The sequence below is a fragment of the Helianthus annuus genome, chromosome 9 (assembly GCF_002127325.2).
Source record: "Helianthus annuus cultivar XRQ/B chromosome 9, HanXRQr2.0-SUNRISE, whole genome shotgun sequence".
NCBI lineage: Eukaryota > Viridiplantae > Streptophyta > Magnoliopsida > Asterales > Asteraceae > Helianthus > Helianthus annuus.
The window spans coordinates 184249048-184271185 of record NC_035441.2 but is presented as its reverse complement, the minus strand read 5'-3'; the positions used below and the strand labels follow the sequence as shown (position 1 = coordinate 184271185).

General features: G+C 40.0%; 2 protein-coding genes across 28 annotated transcripts in view; both read left to right on the top strand.

Annotated features, from left to right (window-relative positions):
* The first annotated feature begins 677 nt into the window (after positions 1 to 677).
* LOC118482278 (glycine-rich protein A3-like) lies at positions 678 to 15170 on the top strand. Of its 21 annotated transcripts, none has more exons than XR_004868179.1 (8): positions 678 to 1178; positions 1281 to 1356; positions 1474 to 1607; positions 2214 to 2424; positions 2836 to 3030; positions 3214 to 3253; positions 3384 to 3824; positions 14819 to 15170. XR_004868179.1 is itself a non-coding variant. In XM_035977991.1 (7 exons), exons 4-7 carry the CDS (start codon positions 3010 to 3012, stop codon positions 14833 to 14835), a joined length of 369 nt encoding a protein of 122 aa, XP_035833884.1. In that variant the 5' UTR covers positions 716 to 867; positions 1474 to 1607; positions 2214 to 2424; positions 2836 to 3009; the 3' UTR covers positions 14836 to 15170. The 21 variants fall into 21 exon arrangements, 3 of the variants coding, with proteins under 3 accessions (XP_035833884.1, XP_035833883.1, XP_035833885.1); XR_004868192.1 differs by having other exon boundaries at positions 688 to 774; positions 2214 to 2277; XR_004868186.1 differs by having other exon boundaries at positions 688 to 774.
* A 1264-nt stretch (positions 15171 to 16434) lies between these two features.
* Positions 16435 to 22138, top strand: part of LOC110927278 — a 33731-nt gene continuing 28027 nt past the window's right edge. For 2 of the 7 annotated variants that reach the window (XM_035977982.1, XM_035977983.1), the window contains exons 1-2: positions 16846 to 17152; positions 19493 to 19519. In XM_035977982.1, the coding sequence (XP_035833875.1) occupies positions 17064 to 17152; positions 19493 to 19519 (116 nt within the window). In that variant the 5' untranslated portion in view covers positions 16846 to 17063. Of the gene's footprint in view, positions 16631 to 16844; positions 17153 to 19492; positions 19520 to 22138 lie in introns of those variants that run through there. The other 5 variants (XM_035977984.1, XM_035977988.1, XM_035977986.1 and 2 more) reach the window with 4 other exon arrangements.

The following is a 22138-nucleotide window of genomic DNA, read 5'->3' as shown; positions in this document are numbered from 1 at the left end:
TTTTGGAAATTTCTTTATACAAAATCAAGAATCTTAAAATGCGTTTTAATACCAACCCTTATTATTCACGACCAAGAACACATTTTGAGAATCCCACACACCCCAGTAACACTCTCCCTCGGATTATCTACATCCTCGCCGGAAACCGACTTCGCCGGAGATCGAGAAGACAACCGGAAATTGCCACTCCGTCCACGTTTCGGTATATTTTTTTTATTCCCAATTTGGTTTCTGTTAATTCCATAATAACCCACTTATGTTATGTCAAAAGGTTTTCAACCGATGTCATAATCAACCACGTATGAATGTGGGTTTGTGTTGGGTTCTGTTAGTTTATATAAAATGAAGATTATGACTGATTTAATGAGTGGTTAAATCAAAACAAAATCCAAAACAAAATAATATGCCATCATGGTGTAGTGGCAGAAGTTGTTTACTCAACCACTGAGGTAACGGGTTCGAACCCTCGACCCTATTATGTCGCTGATCTTTTTTTGTTGATATCTCTATATCTAATAAAAGAACAAGGTTCTGCCACTTGGCACCCCCACATTCAACCAATACACATGTCAACACCACAAGCCATCCTTTCTCCTTCTCTCCTACATGTCAATCCCAGGCTTCTTCTAGGCCACATGTCCATTCCTTATTTTTTCGATTATTTCTTTTTTTAAACAATTGCGAAAGGTCAAAAGACCATTAATAAGTGCAGACAAATTGGCTTTCTCCCTCCTCTCTCTTCCTGCAAGTCAATGGAACCGTCCAAAATAAGCAGTGAGACAACAGTCTTCTTTCCCTTTCCTTGCCTTCTTCTTCTTCTCTCCTTCTCTGTATCATACAGATCAATTCCATTTCGAGTTTGGATTCGTAAGCACGGTCTACTTCTCTTTCAAAATTCAAATCCCAGATCTCAAAATCTCATTTCAAATTTCAAATCCCTCTTCCTCTCTTTCTCTCTTTCTCTCTCTCAAAGATTCCGAGATCTCGATCTTCCTTCACGGTTCATGTTGTTCAGGCATTCGCCTTATTCGCCATCTGGATCTTCCCTCACGGTTCATGCTGTTCAGATTCCGATTCCGATCTGGATCTTCCCTTTCGAAATTCATGTATTTTTGTGGTGGATCTTCCCTTTCAAAATTCATGTATTTTTGTGGTGGATCTTCCCTTTCAAAATTCATGTTGTAAACAGCTTCAATCAGCACCACCGTATTTGTTAATTTACCTTTTGTTGCATTTTTTGTTTACTTTTATTCTTAGGGTTTCCTGAATATTTGTTCTAGGTTTCGTGTTTGGTTGAATTCAAGAAGTTGGAGAGACTAGACCTCACCTTCAATAATCTTTGATGTTCATCATTAGGTAACAACATTGTTCATGCATATTTTATAAAATTCCTTAAACTCTTAAACCCTAATTTTCTTTTGTTTCACTGAAATTGAAATTTTGTTTGGTTTTCTGTTTGTATTTGGGTTCTAGGGTTTCCGTCGGTATTCAACTTCAATTTACGATTCTATTGTTTCTTGTAATCCACGAGAAGGCTGTGAATCTGTTGTTTGAGAAGAGGCCGGAGCAGTTTGGAATCGGCGTTTGATTGTTGTTTCGAATCGAAGGTTTGTCATATTATTAGGTCAGATAACCATTTAGCAAGTTAAGGACTGTGTTTGTCATGTTTACCTCATTGTGTTTGTGTTGAATGATGTGAGTGCATTTTTAGGAAGATGTAGGTATATATATGATGATGTACTACAGGTTTCAAGTGTTTTTTAATCTTTTATTGAAACCTGATGGTTTTTAAAAATAAAAATTTAGAAGAATCAACTTGATTTTGGGTAATATATAAATGCTACCAAAATGAAATAATGTAGATGGATTTGTTCATTCTGGTTTCAAATGTGTTTTGATATGTAAATGGATCCAAGTTTTATGTATCCATTTCTAATGAATACACACATTTTCATATGCATTTTTAAATATCATAAGCATTTTGAAGCTGAATGCTATCGGGGGTGGTAGCTTGCTTGCTTCTATGTTCAGATAGATTTGCTGTACCCAAGATGTTAAATGGAGGTGGAATACTTTTGTCGTTTTAATATTTTTTTTAATCATTAATTTAATTCAGGAACACAGGTTCATACTTTGTAACTGGCCTTTTATTCAGTTCAATGCATATGGTGTACATGGATATAATTATTATCAAACATTTGGTTTTCTTTTAGGTGAAGTGGACCTTGCTGAATGGGGTTTAACATCTCCAAAATTCGTTTACTAATGTTCACTTTGGTTAGTTTGCCAACTGAAAACACAGGGAGTGTGATTGGTGGAGGCGGTGTAAATATCAATACTTGAAACTAGAGGTGCACAAATTGGGTTGTTTTATATCCGGTTCCGGGCATGATCAGGTTTTGAGAGAAACCATGTAGGATTCAGGTATGGGTAGGGTTCAAGCATAATCGGGTATTAGTACCCGTTTTTTTTTTAATCTATATTATTATTTTACACAATAATTTCGTTTAATAATTAGATTTTATTTGTACTTTGTAAAAATATTTAAAATAAATTACAATAAACAAGTTAAGTACAAATTATTTGCTTTATAATATGCATTACTAGACTTTTTAAATATAAAATTTAAAATAAACATAAAATTATACTTGAAAAAATCATAATTGGGATAAAAAAATCTGGTATCGGGTATAGCCGTATAGGGTATGTTCGAGTATTATATAGGGTGCAAAAAAAATCAGAAATAAATATAAGAGATTATCTTTTCTCCCTCTTGCTATTTGATGTTGACATAAGCCAGTTTCTCTCATGTACATCTTTTTTATTGTTTTATAGGTTGTGACTGATGTGGAAGCAGGAGGAAACAAGGGTGTGTCTGACAAGAGGTGGTGACAAATCTAAAGATAGGGAACATATGGATCTGAGGTAAACTCAGAAAAGTGGTTAATATGGCGGATTTGAACTCAAGATACGGATGATACTGCATTTGTGACAGCACCAACAAATGTGATGGGAATATCTAGATCTGAGGTAAACTCAGTTCTCATTCAAATTATGTTCTTACCGTTACCACCACTCTGGATTCTGTCATAATTAATTTTTTTTAGAGTTTTTGCACACTAAAGATGATCTTTTTGCATGTCCACTTGCAAGGCTGCAAGTTCTGCATATCCTCATGTAATTTAACTAATTGATTATTTCCTGAATCTGCAGAAATTGATTGAAAGATACCTGATTAGAGCTGCTCAATAGAGTTACATGTTCTGTCATATTCTTTTTGGCATTTACAACTTAACACATATTGCCTCTGGTTCTCAATTCATTTATCATATGAATATGTTGCAGCTCTAATGTAGTAAACTGTAGTTTTTTATTTATGACAGGGTGAGACCTGTGCGCCCGAGCAAGGGAAAGAAGCAGTGTTAGCAAGGTACATGCTTTTAATCATTAATATTCTGGCGATGTGTACAGAAAACAAGAATACGATTGATCAAATCTAATAAGCTACAAATTTGGTTGTTTCTTCTTCTATGAGTACGGTTCTGAGGGATACGACGATAGCTCTTGGCCGTTGCATACTAAAAATGGCAGGCATGGTGGCGAGGTACGATTGATTTATCCACATGCAAACAGTTATTTGCCATCAGCAATTGCACCACATGTGTCTATGTACTCTGCACCGCTGCAATCTTCCTCCATGATTTATCCACCTGTCTCCACCGGAGCTTATCCTATGCCGCCCGTATACCCACCACTGGCAGCTCCTTATCCCCCTCAGCCATACCCTCCAGCTCAACAGCCATATGGCTCCCACTATTCTCATGGTAACTCTTCTTCTTAATTGGGCCATCATGTAATAAATGCCGCATTTTGACCCGTTTGTATACACACAGGTTAAATTATTTTGGGTACACTATAACGGGTCAAATAGGTGAAATCTGTTTGAAATTTGTCAAAATTCAAAATACCTTCTAAATGACTTTACCAATAAAATCGACTGTTATATGCATAATATAGGTTTGTTATCATAATTCAGAAGCGAAAAAAAGGATAGGAAAAAATATTTGCCATTTATAAATAATATTTTAGTGGATTAATATAATATAATCAAGGTTTAATATATGAAATGCTAGCTTTGAAACAACTTTTGGGCTAAAACAGTGTTTTGAAACCACTGTTAGGTTAAACAGTGTTTGAAACCACTGTGTTAATGATGTTAGTGTTTGCCATTAAAAACCACAAAATCAACACCTTGGTTTATATTAAATGGCTCAAGCGGGTCAGTGTTTTTAAACATGTCGAATGATAAATTTTTTTGAACGGGGTTCTTACAAGGGTCAACTGAGACATTTTTAACAGGCTGATGTGTCACACCCCCAAAATCCACCTGCGGATAACGCCCGCTCCGAGGGCGTGACTGACCAGGATCCAGCCACCAATCATACTGAACAAGCATATAAGTAGTTATAAAAGTTTAACCATCACAATTGGTGTTTCAAAACAAACAAGTTAAGTTGCAAGCGGAAGCATAAGTTCAAAGTTATAATATAAGTTCCAAAAGTTTTCAAGTTTTAACGTAACATGTAGCAATCCCTGTCCCACAACGATCCTCCTCCATGCAAGCTCCAGCTCAGTACCTATGGTCCTGCAAAGCATGTAGTAACGAGTCAACGACTAGTTGAGTGAGTTCACGGGTGGGCGTTCGTTTTAGTTGTTTTCGAAAACAGTTTACTTTATCTGGCATCCTGCCGTGGGGGTTACCCCATAGTTTTAAAAACGTGACCAGTTCATTCCCAGTTACTCCGGCACTCCGGCCGTGGGGGCTACCCCATGTACATCATCTGGCTCTCCAGCCGTGGGGGCTACCCCATGTGTATACTAGACTCGTTACCGTATCGATTGCTGACTGTAGTCATGTTTATGTGCCCTGAAAACATCAATGTCTATCATCATTGACGTGCCCCAGATCCATTAGTTCACGCCCGTCCTCTGCGGCACGGTGTGAGGCTTGTCAGACCTAAATAGCGCTATCTAACTAATGACCCGCTCGCCATTGGCCCGGCGATTAGTCGATACAAAAAGGAGGGACTTCGTGATAGAGTTTTAGTCTAGTACGTTTATCCGTCCATCCGGACGAGGAATCACATTCCTGAACCACTGACGTCCTACCCGAGGTAGACGAGGAACCCACGTTCCTTAACCCCGTTCCCAACCCAGGGAATCCCATGCTTTGTAAAGGGTGTGAACTCACCTCGGTTTGCTCGGCAGTTAATCACAGAAAGTCAATCAAGTCGCAAGTATTCAATAACGTCCTATCACGGTTATCACGTATAATCAGAGTCGAACCAAGTAGTGCACAAATGTTCAGTACGTTTGGCAATCACGTATAATCAGTAACAGTTCACAGTTAACATTCAAACACAATCCACAGTCTAAGTGTAAGGCCCAAACAGTTGGGCTTGTGATAACAGGCCCAAGTAACACATCAACAGTAGCACATAAATTCGGCCCACTAACTTAGGCCCAAAAGTGAGTCGCAACCGGACTCGCAAGCATGGTCTCGAGTCATGCTGTGTGTTGATCATGGATGGTTGCGAGTCGCAACCGGTGTCGCAACCGTAGTCTCGGTTCATCATGCTAAGGTCTCGAGTCGCAACGGGACTCGTAACCTGTGGTTTCGGCTTGTCCTGTTATGGTTGCGAGTCGCAACCGCGTAGTCTCGAGTTGTAACGCTGTGGTTGCGAGTCGCAACGGGTGATTGCGAGTCGGTAAGCTGTCGTTGTCAAGTTCACGTGTTGATGCAGATATGGTCAGATTAATGGTACATTATAATCAGGCCCAAATCAGGAAACTACCAATAGCATTCCACTAACAGTTTTCCTAATCAGGTTACTAGTCAAAGATGGATCAAAATCACAAGGGTTTTCACATTCTTAACTATCATTCAAAGTGTTCTTCACATATTCAAACACATATTCAACAAGTTCATAACATATTAACCACTTATTCACCCAAAATCATGAACAACTATCAAGATACAATTTTACTAGCATGCATCCTACTTGACAAACATATTCATTAGCCGATTTTCTTAGTATAAACACCCAAACTTTTCGGATCTAATCCAAGTGCAACCAATATCATCATTCACCCTTTTTAACATACAATGAACCCATTTTCATCATCAAATATTTATGTATAGTTCAACTAATAACAAGAAACATTCATGAACCGATTTCTTTTCAAAACATTATGTATAACTCATCTTAACATATTGTCACATAATCTCATCTTACAAACATAACATGAACACACTAACATTCAACAAAGCATTAAGAACACTAACCGGTTATGGGTTTCGAGGGTGTGTGAAAAGCTTCCAACCGGGTGTGTGTGTGAGCCGATCCAAGTCCAAAGATCCAAGAATGATGGAGTGTGTTTGTGTTCTAGAGTTTAGGTGAGAGAGAGAAGTAGGAGAGTGTGTGTTGTAATGTTCAACAAAATGGTAACACTAACTAAGGTAGTGTATTTATAGTCAAAGTTCCAAGTGTGTGCACCCTATGGGTTTCGGCTAAGGGTTTTCGGCCCAATGGCCCAACCGGCCAAAGGCCCAAACCGGCCTAATGGTTATGGTTCACTCGAGACCACATGGTCTCGAGTCGGGTCCTTGTTGTTTCGTGTCGGGTTCTCGGTTCACAATAACACACATACATATATACATACAATGCACACAAAACAAAGCACATAAAAGTTCACGTTATCATTAAGTTTAATCATTCAACTAATCACATAACGTACAAGTATATCGCATCAAGACACAACGAAGGTTCTAGGTTTCGGGTTGTCACATCATCCCCAAGTTGAAAGAAATTTCGTCCCGAAATTTGACGGCACTCACTGAGGAAGCTAGTTAGGTTGCAAGGTTTTCCCGGTTATCCTGGGGTGTCACATCCACCCCCCGTTGATCTGGAATTTCGTCCCGAAATTCCGTAGCTTCAGCCTCAGTAGCGTTTGTACTGTTCTCAAACAGTTGGGGATACTTTTGTTTCATCCGATCTTCGCGCTCCCAGGTAATCTCTGGGCCGCGACGTGAGTTCCAACGAACTCGAACAAGAGGTATTCTAGTGTTCTTGAGGACCTTAACATCCCGGTCCGTGATCTCGACAGGTTCTTCGACGAATTTCAACTGTTCGTCGATCGTAAGTTCCTTCAGAGGAACTACGTGCGTCTCATCTGACAGACACTTCTTCAGATTCGACACATGGAAAACGTTGTGAACTGCACCGAGTTCTGTTGGTAATTTCAGTCGGTAGGCCACCTTGCCTATTTTCTCAAGAATCTCAAAAGGTCCAACGTACCGTGGGTTGAGTTTCCCTCGTTTACCAAAACGAACCACACCCTTCCAGGGTGAAACTTTGAGTAATACCCGCTCCCCAACCTGGAGCTCAAGTGGTTTCCTGCCCTTATCGGCGTATGCCTTCTGACGGTCACGAGCGGCCGCCATGCGTTGTCGTATTTGAGCAATCCGCTCAGTAGTGTCTACCACATGTTCTGGACCAGTGATCTGACTATCCCCCACCTCTGCCCAACAGAGGGGTGACCGGCATTTACGTCCGTACAATGCCTCAAACGGAGCAGCTTTAATGCTGGTGTGGTAGCTGTTATTATACGAGAATTCCACGAGTGGCAGATGCCTTTCCCAGCTGTTGCCAAAGTCGATTACACATGCACGAAGCATGTCTTCTAAGGTCTGAATAGTTCGCTCGGACTGCCCGTCCGTCTGTGGGTGATACGCTGTGCTCATATCTAGACGTGAGCCAAAAGACTTGTGCATTGCCTGCCACAGTTCCGAAGTAAAACGTGCATCTCGATCAGAGATAATAGAAGTGGGCACCCCGTGCCTCGAAACAACTTCCTTGAGGTATATTTCCGCCAGAGTGGAGAACTTATCCGTCTCCTTGATTGCCAAGAAATGTGCGGATTTCGTGAGTCGATCCACGATCACCCAGATAGTATCGTTTCCGCGCTGGGATCTAGGTAGGCCAGTAACGAAATCCATGGAAATTTGCTCCCATTTCCATTGTGGTATCTCTGGTTGCTGAAGTAGGCCTGAAGGTTTCTGATATTCTGTCTTGACTCGCGCACAAGTCAAACACTTGCTGACGTAAGTTGCTATGTGGGCCTTCATGCTAGGCCACCAATACGTAGTTTTAATATCGTGGTACATCTTGTCCGAACCAGGGTGTACCGAGTAGCGAGATTTGTGCGCTTCATCCATCACAAGTTCCCGTAAATCGCCATAGTGCGGGACCCAAATGCGTCCTGTTACATAATAAGCACCGTCTTCCTTCTGTTCTAAGCGTTGCCTTGACCCGCGTAGAGCTTCTGCTCTAACGTTTTCTGGTTTCAGTGCTTCTATCTGAGCAGCTCGTATTTGCGAAGGTAGACTAGAATGTATCGTGAGTTGTAAAGCTCTTACACGCTTAGGCGTAGTGTCCTTTCGACTCAGGGCGTCCGCCACTACATTGGCCTTGCCTGGGTGATACCTGATAGAGCACTCGTAATCATTCAGCAGCTCGACCCATCGTCGCTGCCGCATATTCAGTTCCTTCTGTTTGAATATGTGTTCTAAACTTCTGTGGTCGGTGTAGATGGCGCACTTGGTTCCGTAAAGGTAATGCCGCCATAACTTAAGTGCGAAAACAACCGCTCCCAGCTCTAAATCATGTGTCGTGTAGTTCTTCTCGTGAACTTTAAGTTGTCGTGAGGCGTAAGCTATGACTTTATCTCGTTGCATCAATACACAACCAAGACCTTGAATTGATGCATCACAGTAAACCACAAAATCGTCTGTGCCTTCTGGCAGTGAAAGGATAGGTGCACTGCAAAGTCTATCCTTTAGATGCTGAAAAGCTAACTCTTGTGCATTTCCCCAATGATAAACAACGCCTTTCTGCGTTAGTAAGGTGAGAGGCTGCGCGATCTTAGAAAAATCCTTAATGAATCTCCTGTAATATCCTGCCAATCCCAAAAATTGGCGAATTTCCTTTGGTGTGCGAGGCGCAGGCCAGTTCTTAATAGATTCCACTTTGGATGGATCAACGTGAATCCCATCCTTGTTCACCACATGCCCTAGGAAATGGACTTCACGAAGCCAGAAGTCGCATTTCGAGAATTTTGCGTAAAGCTGTTCCTTCCGAAGGAGTTCCAAAATAAGTCGTAGATGCTGTTCGTGCTCTTCTTTACTCTTAGAATAGATCAGGATGTCGTCGATGAAGACTATAACAAACTTGTCCAGGTACGGTTTGCACACTCGATTCATCAAATCCATAAAAACTGCCGGTGCGTTCGTCAGCCCAAACGGCATGACCAGAAACTCATAGTGCCCATATCGAGTCCTAAAAGCCGTCTTAGAGACATCCTCTTCCCGAACTCTCAGCTGGTGATATCCCGATCTCAAATCGATCTTCGAATAGTAGCTCGACCCCTGCAACTGGTCGAACAAGTCGTCAATACGCGGTAGAGGATAACGATTCTTCACAGTCACCTTGTTGAGTTCGCGATAGTCGATACACATTCTGAAGGTACCATCCTTCTTTTTCACAAAAAGTACTGGAGCTCCCCAAGGCGATGAGCTAGGACGAATAAAACCCTTATCCAAGAGTTCTTGTAGTTGCGTGGAGAGTTCTTCCAACTCTGATGGCGCTAAACGATAAGGTGCACGGGCTACAGGCGCGGCTCCAGGAGCTAAATCAATCTGAAACTCGACTTGGCGATGGGGCGGAAGACCAGGTAATTCCTCAGGGAATACCTCAGGATAGTCGCGTACAACGGGAAAATCTTCTAACTTCTTCTCCTTTTCTGTGGTATCAGTAACTAAAGCCAAAATCGCAGTGTGGCCCTTTCGTAAGCATTTCTGAGCCTTAAGAAGAGAGATGATGTTCTCAACAGCACTTCTCTTGTCGCCACGAATCATGAGAGGTTCACTACCTAAACCAGGAATACGAACGATCTTCTCGTTGCAAAGAATCTCTGCTCGGTGTTGGGATAACCAATCCATCCCAATGACAACGTCGAAACTACCCAAGACAATAGGAATAAGATCGATAGCGAAGGTCTGATTAGCGAGAATAAGCTGGCAACCCTTGACTACGTGCGAGGCTTCCAAACTCTTACCATTAGCTAGCTCTACGGTGTGCTTGTCGCTCAGGGGTGTAGGAATACGCTTAAGCATCTTACTAACTTCTAGTGACACATAGCTAGTATCGGCACCCGAATCAAATAAGACTGTAACATAAAAGTCGTCGAGAAGGAACTTACCCGTCACCACGTTGGGATCATTCCTTGCTTCACCTTGACCAATCACGAACACACGTCCCCTAGCACCATTGTTGTTGTTGTTCCCATTGTTACCATTCCCCTGATTGTTGTTGTTCTGGTTCAGTTGGGGACAATCCTTCTTGAAGTGGCCTTCAGCTCCACACTGAAAGCACCCTTTGTTGTTACCCTGCTGCTGTCGCTGGTTCTGCTGAGGTTGCTGACGATTCTGGTTGACGGGGTATGCGCTTCTGCAATCCTTTGCAACATGACCAGGCTTGTTGCATCGATGACAGTTGCCCCTGGTGCATGGCCCACTGTGGTGTAGGCTGCAGCGATTGCACTTGGGGTGATTCCCCTTGTATCCACCATGACTTTGACCACCAGACGACTGCTGACTGGGGCTCTTGTGATCGTCCGTCTTTCTCTGCTGAGACTGAGTTTGCACTGAAGTTGAACCCCTGCTTGAAGTTCCATCCCATTTCCGTTTATCCCCACTAGAAGTACCAGAAGTAGTTGCAGCACCTATACGCTTCGGTAACTTGTTCTGCTCCACCGCTTGGTCAGTGAGACGGTGAGCCAACTGTACAACCTGCTGGATAGTAGTCAACCTCGCTGAAGTCACATGACTTTGGATCTCTGGCACCAAGCCCTTGAGATAGAGTTCAATTCGCTTGTAGGGAGGATCCACCATAGTAGGACACAACAAAGCAAGCTCATGCGATCTCTTAGTGTATGCCTCAATTTCTGACCCCGACATCTTAAGATTGTAGAACTCATCTTCCAGTTTGTGAATGTCGTCACGACTGCAGTATTCCTCCCTGATCATTTCCTTGAAAGTTTCCCATGGGGTGGCGTTGGCAGCAACCAACCCTAACATCTGCACCTGAGCATTCCACCACGTGAGGGCCAAACCCTCGAGAGTACCAGTAGCATACTTCACCCTGCGCGCTTCAGGGCATTCGCACATTTCGAACACAGACTCCAGTTTCTCAAACCAGTGTAGGAGACCTACTGCTCCTTCAGTGCCGCTAAAAGTCGTGGGTCGACAGTCCATAAAGGTCTTAAAAGTGCACACCGGTGCCTGAGCATACTGACCTAAGGTAGGTGAAAGAAAAGACAGAGATTAACACAAAGGTTGGTTCACGAGAGTAGGATCCAAATGATCCTAGAACAATTTCGGACTGCAGGATATACCTCCTGCGTGTGCAGCTGCGAGCGCTGCGGCAACTCGTTCGTTGATCAAAGCCGTCAACTGGGCTTGTGTCATGTTAACGCGTCCAGACATGGTTCTTCATAACAAGAGTAACACGTGTGAGAGAGGTTCGCGAAAGCACGATAGTAGGACAGAGTAAGCACGCACGTGTTCAAACAACAGTAGCTATACTAATCAAGCATACCATGAGCAGTGTACTACGCAACTAACAAGTAGGCAATATACATACATCATATTACCTAGAACGTCGAGCCTTGCATGAGGAGCGAAGTGTCGTTGTGGACCGTCGAGCGCTATACCGGTTATAGTCTGGTTTTAACAAAAACGTTTCTCCTTTATTAAAACCAAGTTCACTATAACCAATGGCTCTGATACCAATCTGTCACACCCCCAAAATCCACCTGCGGATAACGCCCGCTCCGAGGGCGTGACTGACCAGGATCCAGCCACCAATCATACTGAACAAGCATATAAGTAGTTATAAAAGTTTAACCATCACAATTGGTGTTTCAAAACAAACAAGTTAAGTTGCAAGCGGAAGCATAAGTTCAAAGTTATAATATAAGTTCCAAAAGTTTTCAAGTTTTAACGTAACATGTAGCAATCCCTGTCCCACAACGATCCTCCTCCATGCAAGCTCCAGCTCAGTACCTATGGTCCTGCAAAGCATGTAGTAACGAGTCAACGACTAGTTGAGTGAGTTCACGGGTGGGCGTTCGTTTTAGTTGTTTTCGAAAACAGTTTACTTTATCTGGCATCCTGCCGTGGGGGTTACCCCATAGTTTTAAAAACGTGACCAGTTCATTCCCAGTTACTCCGGCACTCCGGCCGTGGGGGCTACCCCATGTACATCATCTGGCTCTCCAGCCGTGGGGGCTACCCCATGTGTATACTAGACTCGTTACCGTATCGATTGCTGACTGTAGTCATGTTTATGTGCCCTGAAAACATCAATGTCTATCATCATTGACGTGCCCCAGATCCATTAGTTCACGTCCGTCCTCTGCGGCACGGTGTGAGGCTTGTCAGACCTAAATAGCGCTATCTAACTAATGACCCGCTCGCCATTGGCCCGGCGATTAGTCGATACAAAAAGGAGGGACTTCGTGATAGAGTTTTAGTCTAGTACGTTTATCCGTCCATCCGGACGAGGAATCACATTCCTGAACCACTGACGTCCTACCCGAGGTAGACGAGGAACCCACGTTCCTTAACCCCGTTCCCAACCCAGGGAATCCCATGCTTTGTAAAGGGTGTGAACTCACCTCGGTTTGCTCGGCAGTTAATCACAGAAAGTCAATCAAGTCGCAAGTATTCAATAACGTCCTATCACGGTTATCACGTATAATCAGAGTCGAACCAAGTAGTGCACAAATGTTCAGTACGTTTGGCAATCACGTATAATCAGTAACAGTTCACAGTTAACATTCAAACACAATCCACAGTCTAAGTGTAAGGCCCAAACAGTTGGGCTTGTGATAACAGGCCCAAGTAACACATCAACAGTAGCACATAAATTCGGCCCACTAACTTAGGCCCAAAAGTGAGTCGCAACCGGACTCGCAAGCATGGTCTCGAGTCATGCTGTGTGTTGATCATGGATGGTTGCGAGTCGCAACCGGTGTCGCAACCGTAGTCTCGGTTCATCATGCTAAGGTCTCGAGTCGCAACGGGACTCGTAACCTGTGGTTTCGGCTTGTCCTGTTATGGTTGCGAGTCGCAACCGCGTAGTCTCGAGTTGTAACGCTGTGGTTGCGAGTCGCAACGGGTGATTGCGAGTCGGTAAGCTGTCGTTGTCAAGTTCACGTGTTGATGCAGATATGGTCAGATTAATGGTACATTATAATCAGGCCCAAATCAGGAAACTACCAATAGCATTCCACTAACAGTTTTCCTAATCAGGTTACTAGTCAAAGATGGATCAAAATCACAAGGGTTTTCACATTCTTAACTATCATTCAAAGTGTTCTTCACATATTCAAACACATATTCAACAAGTTCATAACATATTAACCACTTATTCACCCAAAATCATGAACAACTATCAAGATACAATTTTACTAGCATGCATCCTACTTGACAAACATATTCATTAGCCGATTTTCTTAGTATAAACACCCAAACTTTTCGGATCTAATCCAAGTGCAACCAATATCATCATTCACCCTTTTTAACATACAATGAACCCATTTTCATCATCAAATATTTATGTATAGTTCAACTAATAACAAGAAACATTCATGAACCGATTTCTTTTCAAAACATTATGTATAACTCATCTTAACATATTGTCACATAATCTCATCTTACAAACATAACATGAACACACTAACATTCAACAAAGCATTAAGAACACTAACCGGTTATGGGTTTCGAGGGTGTGTGAAAAGCTTCCAACCGGGTGTGTGTGTGAGCCGATCCAAGTCCAAAGATCCAAGAATGATGGAGTGTGTTTGTGTTCTAGAGTTTAGGTGAGAGAGAGAAGTAGGAGAGTGTGTGTTGTAATGTTCAACAAAATGGTAACACTAACTAAGGTAGTGTATTTATAGTCAAAGTTCCAAGTGTGTGCACCCTATGGGTTTCGGCTAAGGGTTTTCGGCCCAATGGCCCAACCGGCCAAAGGCCCAAACCGGCCTAATGGTTATGGTTCACTCGAGACCACATGGTCTCGAGTCGGGTCCTTGTTGTTTCGTGTCGGGTTCTCGGTTCACAATAACACACATACATATATACATACAATGCACACAAAACAAAGCACATAAAAGTTCACGTTATCATTAAGTTTAATCATTCAACTAATCACATAACGTACAAGTATATCGCATCAAGACACAACGAAGGTTCTAGGTTTCGGGTTGTCACATGATGAGTTTTGATAAACCTATTAGAGTAGTTTAAAAAATAATCACAGCAAAGCAACAAAACTGTTGCATTAAACCTAAACAGTATAACATAATAATGATACAAAGCGTACACTGATTTCCAGATCTGATGTATGTCTAAACACAATCTATTGGCCTTTGATGAGCAACAATTATTAGTTTCTTGCATGTGTAGTTGGTTGCAAGTGTAACAGGTAACCATCGAAACTCATGAAGTTGATTTGTTGGAATTCAGTTGCCTTTCGAATGACCTTGTCATGTATCATGAGTTTATATGCGTTTAATGTTATTTTATATATCATTGTTTTTTAATGTTTTGTTATGGCCCATGGTTAAAAACTTTTTCCCCCATAATAGGTTTTGCATTCGAGTTGATCTCATTAATATTTTTCTATGTATATAGTTTCTTCATTGGATTAAGGAGTACTATAGAACCAACTTAAGAGACTATCTTTCTTAGTGCAACTAACAGATGATCTTAATAGTTGCTTAGTCGAGACGCAATCTCCGGCATGCTAGCCGACCACCACCGAAGATCCCGGTACCGGCCAGCCCTATCAAGATTTGGGAGCACCTAATCCTATGATATTTATTATAAAGAAAGCAAGTAATTATTCATTATGCAGACCTTCTTTTTGTATACTGTCAATACTCTTTTATGTTTAGTATTTTTTTTGTATTTTCTTTATTGCAAAAAGCTATGGTTCTTTTAAAATGTAGTTGATCAAGTACCTATTAAAGTCAAACTTCCTTTCTCCTAATTCAGCTATATAAATCCTGTTTGATGTTTATTGATTTGAGTTAATTTAGTTTTGCATTACAAGATAATGATGTTTATATTGAAAGTACTTGATTTATGATTTATAGAAGCGAACAATAGTAACAGTGCAGTGACAAACCAGACCGATTTCCATCGAATAACATTGGTCCCTATATTAGTGGTTAGTGGTTTTGGAACTGTTTACGAGTGTCGATACCATACCACGACTTTCATATGAATGCCGGTATCGGTCGAACTCCCCATGTTTAATAGCAAAATATCTTTAAAGCAAGAACCGTGTTTAATAGCAAAATAGAGTTTGTGAAATTGTGATATACAAAGTTATTATGCCTCATGGCTAAAACTAACATCATATTACTTGAAACGTTTTGCAGCACCTTAAGATGAAATCCAACCAAACTTGAGAACACAGCAAAAACTAAATCAAAGGTATTTTCGAAATCATTATAGTTTGGATCCAGTTAAGTGATTAACCCATATTTTGTCCTTTTCTTTATCAATGATTATCGCATAAATGAATGAAGTGTTACCTTTTCCTTTTGGAGAGATCGGAGATGAGTCTGTCCTTTGCTTTAAAAGGTGTGAGCCGTTTCGGAAAGCTTATATGTGAGGATAGAGTACTTCACGTATGCGAGACGTTTGTATTTATAAAACTGCCAATGCTTTCTCTACTTACCGTATTTTAACTTTTTAAAGTTTTGAACACTAACAAGATTAAAATATTAAACTAAAAATATAAAAAAAACTTTATGTAAAACCAAAAAAGGTTTATGTAATATCAAAAGAAACCTAAGTCTCAAGTATTACCCATGTATAAGTAGCTCATGCATAAGATACAAGTAATCTGTACATGTTAACAAAATTGATTTGGGTCATTTTAGAATACAGAGTGGCAATCTTTACATATCTTAAGAATTATTAGTTTTGTGTTGTATTCTTTCTTAATGAGTCAAGTGGAAAAAATGACGCTTAAAATGAAACGGGTCGAAAGTCATCTAAAATATAATGAGTCAAGTGGAAAAAAAATGACGCTTAAATTTTTTTTGTAAATATAATTTTTTTTTAACACAACCCATAACCCGTGAAGCTCACGGTATATAAAAGATATAAAAGATCATATTGAATAATAGGTTATTAATTGTATTTTTTAAACCCGTGTGTCACACGGGATATAGGCTAGTTACCTTATATATACTTAAAGGCTTAAAGCACAAAGTCGGTGCTTTCATTGCTTCTCCTGAGCTTCCACGTGTCTCTCCCTCTTCAACTATAACGTGCCCTTTTCTATGCCTGCTCGCTTTTTCCTCAGCTGAGAATTCAGGAGATTAGAACAGATTACGCAGCAATGGCTTTACCGATTTTCGCTCTAGGGTTTCTAATCTTGTAGAGGGCTTCCAAGTTCCAGGCTATCAGGACTGTTAATTTGCTGTTCAGGTGAGTTTCGCTTAGGAGAGTTTAGGTTTCATGTGTGGTGGTCTTATGTCAAAGTGAATGAATTTGATGCATGTATGCTTGCTTCCTTTTGAGTATATGTTTCTTACTTGCTGAAGATATCGACTGATTGTGCTTTATTTGTCGAATTCTTTTTGAGTATATATTTCTTACTTCCTGACGACGTCGATTGATTCTGTTGTGTTGTCGGTGCTTTCATTGCTTCGCCTTCTTTTGGTCCCTCTCTCCCTTTCCCTCTCAGCTATACCACGTGTATTCTCTAGGTTTTTTTTCCTCCTGCTAAACGTGTCTTGCTTAAGGGATTTCTTCCCAGCTCTTTGTCAAATTACAACAATCGAACCAGAACACAAGATTCACAAAATCAAACTGCACAAGAAATCATCCAATTTCACTAACCCTAGAACGAATTCGACAAATGGGTCTTACCATTTTCCGTCTGGAATTTCAAATCGAGTACAGGGCTTTAAAGTTGCAGCTATCTAGGAGATTTAATTTGCTGTTCAGGTTATTTTTGCTTTGCGCATTCCTATTAATTCATACCCTAGGGTTTCTTATTTGTTTATTGTATTTGGGTTTTTTTTTCTGCTGCTTATTGCAAATTGATATGTGTGTTTTGAGTAGTGGGATTTCATATGTGCTTGTCTTTTGTTACTTTATAAAGCAAAAGCCAAAGTTTTTGGAAAACATCCTTAGTTAATTAAGTAAACGGCATACTCTTTCATAATCAATTTTATCCTCTGATGACTTTTTAAGGTCTGAGTTTGGCGCCAGCGGGACAAAGGAGAGTATCGGCGGATTAAAAGGGAGGCTGCCTGCAATCTTTTTTATGAATAGTTTATCATTAGTGTCTTTTTTTTTTTTTTTTTTGCTTTTGAATGTAGAATAGGTATCCATTAGCGATGGTATGCTGCTTCATAATGAATTTCATCCTCCGACGACTTCTTAAGGTCTGAGTTTGGCGCCAATGGGACAAAGGAGAGTATTGGCGGATTAAAAGGGAGGCCTGCCTGCAAATTTTTTTTTAATAGTCTATCATTAGTGTCTTTTATTTTTTTACTTTTGACCCTTCAAATAATCATGGGTACACTTTTTAAGGTCTGACTTTGGCGCCAACCGGACAAAGGAGAGTATTGGCGGATTAAAAGGGAGGCTGCCTGCAATTTTTTTTATGAATACTTTATCATTAGAGTCTTTTTTTTTTCTTTTTACCCTTCAACTAATTATGCCTAGAGACGAATACTATACCTTACGTTTTGCATTACCTTTTGGAACTCATTATGCTAGCATCTATAGTCAAATTAGCTCCCATAGTTACGCCAGTAACAAAAGATACTGACATATGCATACAACAAATGTACAGATTCCATGCCTGGATCAACTTTGATTTGATTCAAAAATAAGTTTGCATATATTCCTTTTTTTTAATTAGCTTAACCTAGGCTCACTTCAGTGTCCCTGAATCCTTTATTGAGAAATTAGTTGCCAACAACTTGTCATTTTTTCCAACCCTCCATTGTTAAGACTAGATCACTGTGAACAGAAATGCCAATAATACCCTTTTGCCAAAAAATAGTACGGTTTCCCCAACTTTTGCTTTGTAATAGCAAAACCAGCTGCACTAACATCAGAAGCGTTCCTCTACATATTATATGCCAAAAAGATTAACCAAACCTTAACCACCACCTGTTTCCATATCATATCCTACTTTCCCGCACAGGCTCAAATTTATAATTAATATTTAGGATAATAATGTCAGACGGTTAATTGCATTTAGATGATCAATAAAGGGCATAATTATATAGAAGTCTAACATCTTACACGTAAACTAGCAAAATAGTCATTTTAAAATCTCTGCTGGTGTTTTTCTCGGCAGTTTTAGCCGGTTATCTGGCCTGGAAGTCGGTTCGGACCTCATTAATGAAAAGAGCTCTTAGAATCGTTCAAACTTACATGATTCTAGAAGTGGAGTACTATGAAATTTTTTATTTACATAACATACTGTTCTTGCTTTCACATTAGCGATGGCCAAAAAAACTCGACCCTGACGGGTATTCCCGAAACCCAAGACATCCGTCACGGATGAACCCCGAAGCTCGACGGGTATGAGACCGGGCATGAGATTAGTTTTATATTTTCCCATGGTTATGGGATGGCCTTGGGATTAGGTGATATTATTAGGGATGGGCCAAAAACCATCCTCGACGGGTATACCCGAAAATCGAGCCATCCGGGACGGGTGTACACCGGGTATGAGCTCAGTTTTTTCTATTTTAATGGGTATGTGATAGCTTTGGGATTAGGTGGTACCCGTCTCGATTTGAATATCAGATATTGCTGTTTGTTTGGGCAAATTATAATTTTTTTACATTGATAATTCCTTATTTCCGAAAATAGGCTTTTATTATATTTGAAAGTGGGTTTCTAATTATTGGGCCTGGGTCTCACAAAAGTTATTCTCATTATTTGAATATCAGTTTCTAATAGTTCTTTGTGTTTTGTACACCTCACATATTGATTGATAAAGCTAATATCATTAAAAAAATTACGAAAATCAAAAGGTAAACGTCCTTTTCGATCATCGTTCAATACAAATAAATAAAAATGAATAGAATAATCCACGATTAATCAATATGATGTAGACATATTTTATTATGTTCATTCATGATGTTGTTAATTTTAGCATGCTGGGCTGTTTTTTATTCTCAGAAAAAACAACTTACACAAAAATCTTTCTCCAGCCACTATTATATTGCCTCAATCTCTATGCCTCTTTTCATTATCTCATACTTTTCTAATGATTATGCATACATATGTTTACTTACGTGTTTTGCTTTACCTTTTCAGTTTTTTTGGCTGGTACTGTCAACTAAGGTTAGTTTGTAATTTACTTTTATATGCTTTGTTGTTTATTTTATTTCCATAATTGTTGTCGTCTTAGTATATTAGGAAATCTTATTGTTAACTATGTCTACCTCTCGAAAACGACGTCGTGTACTTCATCAGTTTCTTCCTACTCCCAATGCATCCACTTCAGTCCCTGTGCAGGAGTCTTTTGCGTCATGTAACGATGAGGTCTCTAATTCTATGTATATAGATAATGGTGATTGTACTTGCATATGCGAGCATTGCCATGCCCTATTTTGGTACGATGAACGTGTCAATGCGCTGTCTTCTAATCGTGCTTGCTATAATCATTGTTGTAAATATGGTCGTGTCAAGCTTGAATCTCCTTCCCTTCCTCCACCTTCATTGTTACATCTATTTGATAAATCTGATTTTCTTGATAATACACGTGCATACAACAGCATGTTCTCAATGACATCTTTTGGTGGAATAGTCGACGATTCTATCAACGATGGATCTGCTCCTTACATTTTCAAAATTGAAGGCCAAATTTATCATTGGCTTGGTTCTTTCTATCCATCACCATCACCAAATGAACGTCCTCGGTTCTTGCAAATGTATATGTATGATACAGAAAATGAGGTCTCCAATAGACTTGGCGTATTCGGAAACGATAGCCGTTCGCGCTTGAATTCTGAGATTGTCACTTTGCTTATTCAGATCCTTCAAAATTGTAACAAACTGGTTAAACTTTTTAGGGACGCAAGAGATCTATGTCAATCAACTGATGTAACCTCATTCTACATCCGTTTGTATAATTCTTATAACTCTTTACGTTATGATAATCCAAGCCCAGGTTGCATTGGTGCTATTATCAATGATCCTGGACCTGAGTCAGATGGATTTGACATTGTCATTAGACATAAGGTTAATGGCCCCCAAAGAATAAACATATTGCACCCGTTGTACATGTCATTACAATATCCTTTGTTGTTTATTCATGGTGAAAGTGGCTGGTCCCGTGACTTGCGCCTACAGGGTAATAGCTCAAACAAAAATAATACTTTGACTAGGACTATGTTCTATTGTTACCAACTACATGATCGTGCTAATACCTATTCTTTACTACTAAGAGGTGGCCGCCTTTTCCAACAATACCTGGTAGATGCCTATGTGTGCATCGAGCAAGACCGGCTTAACTACCATAGGTATAATCAAAATGCTCTTAGAAGTGAATACATGCAAGGAATACACGATGCAGTAACACGCGGTGACTGATAGACTGTCGTCGGGTCTATGCAAAAACCTAAAATTACCTATAGACAGGGTAAGTCAGGTATCGAATCCAGAGGAGCATGTGGTCAGTGTAATACCGTTTAACTAATCTAAACTTACTTTATGAAATTTGCTAGTTTATCTATTTTTGTAATTTTTATGAATAAGTATTGTGAAAATGAGAAAACAAAGATAGGAACGTGACCACTCCGGGATTCAGATTCTGTAAACACTTAATAATCTAATTATTGTTTATTTGGATGCCACTGATTAAATGGTAAATCTGTCACATAAACCAATTACTTATACAAGATCCTAGCATAATACCAATTGATCAGAGAGATATTAACAGCAGCATAAATAATTATTCAATCAGCAAAGGCATAATTAGATTCAACATAAATACGTCTCTCTGGTTATCACCAGGATTTGTCTGTCACACAAATTGTACATATATATGTGAATGCAATTCGGTCAACACCTAATTACAATCTAATTCTCAAACAAACAGAACTAAATTAAAAGTGAAATACAAGAATCATCACCCGGAGTGTTCACTGGAGGGTTAACCGCGCATGTTGGTGGGTTGATCTTCACAGGCTCGAGCTGAGGTTGAATGCATGATCGAATTGGTTGAGTGCGGAAGATCGATGATGATGTGTGATGAAAGATTTTAGAGACAACGATGTACGGCTGCCCTCCCCCAATCCGCCGATGATGATGCTTGACCCGTAGTCTTTTGTCTCTTGCTTCCCGCCATGACTACAATCACAAACAAGCAAAACATCAATATAGATTCAACCTTCATTTACTCCCAAACCTTGAACATGAGGTATGATGTTGACAATTTAATCAATAAGTAAATGCAAAATCGCCTCTTTAAACTTCCAAAGTCGCTCACTTTATCATAAACTTATTAATCTTTTGTTAATCTTACAATCTCTTATAATTTTAACAAAAGTCAACATTATCTTCATGTTCAATCATGTTCATAACAGTGTAATCACTTCACTATGGTTATGACATACTCAAATTCCATTCAAAACAACTAATCTTGCTCAAAATCATGCTAGCACAACATACATTGTCTAAACAACCTACTCTTAAACCAACAAGTTTAAAATTTCGGAAGAAAAACACTAATATATAATAAACAAGCATAAATTTAAGAGGAATCCATACCTTTGGTGTTGTTAGACAAGAAGAACTAAGAAAAGATGACAAACAAGCAATTTGATGAACACCCTTTCAAAAACCCTAAAGAACACGCCCAGAAATCTCGCACAATAACAAGAATTGATGAAAACCGTGTTGGGGGTTTTGTTCCTCTTGAAAAATTACTCAAGATGGACCCGAAAATCAGTGGATTTG

What these genes read in the sequence shown, in the direction of transcription:
- LOC118482278 (XM_035977991.1), top strand. Translation starts at nt 3,010, where the DNA reads ATGGGAATATCTAGATCTGAG. An exon ending in TGGGAATATCTAGATCTGAG is followed by an intron (nt 3,031 to 3,383) that starts GTAAACTCAGTT and finishes TATTTATGACAG; the next exon opens with GGTGAGACCTGTGCGCCCGA. An exon ending in AAAGAAGCAGTGTTAGCAAG is followed by an intron (nt 3,431 to 3,540) that starts GTACATGCTTTT and finishes CTATGAGTACGG; the next exon opens with TTCTGAGGGATACGACGATA.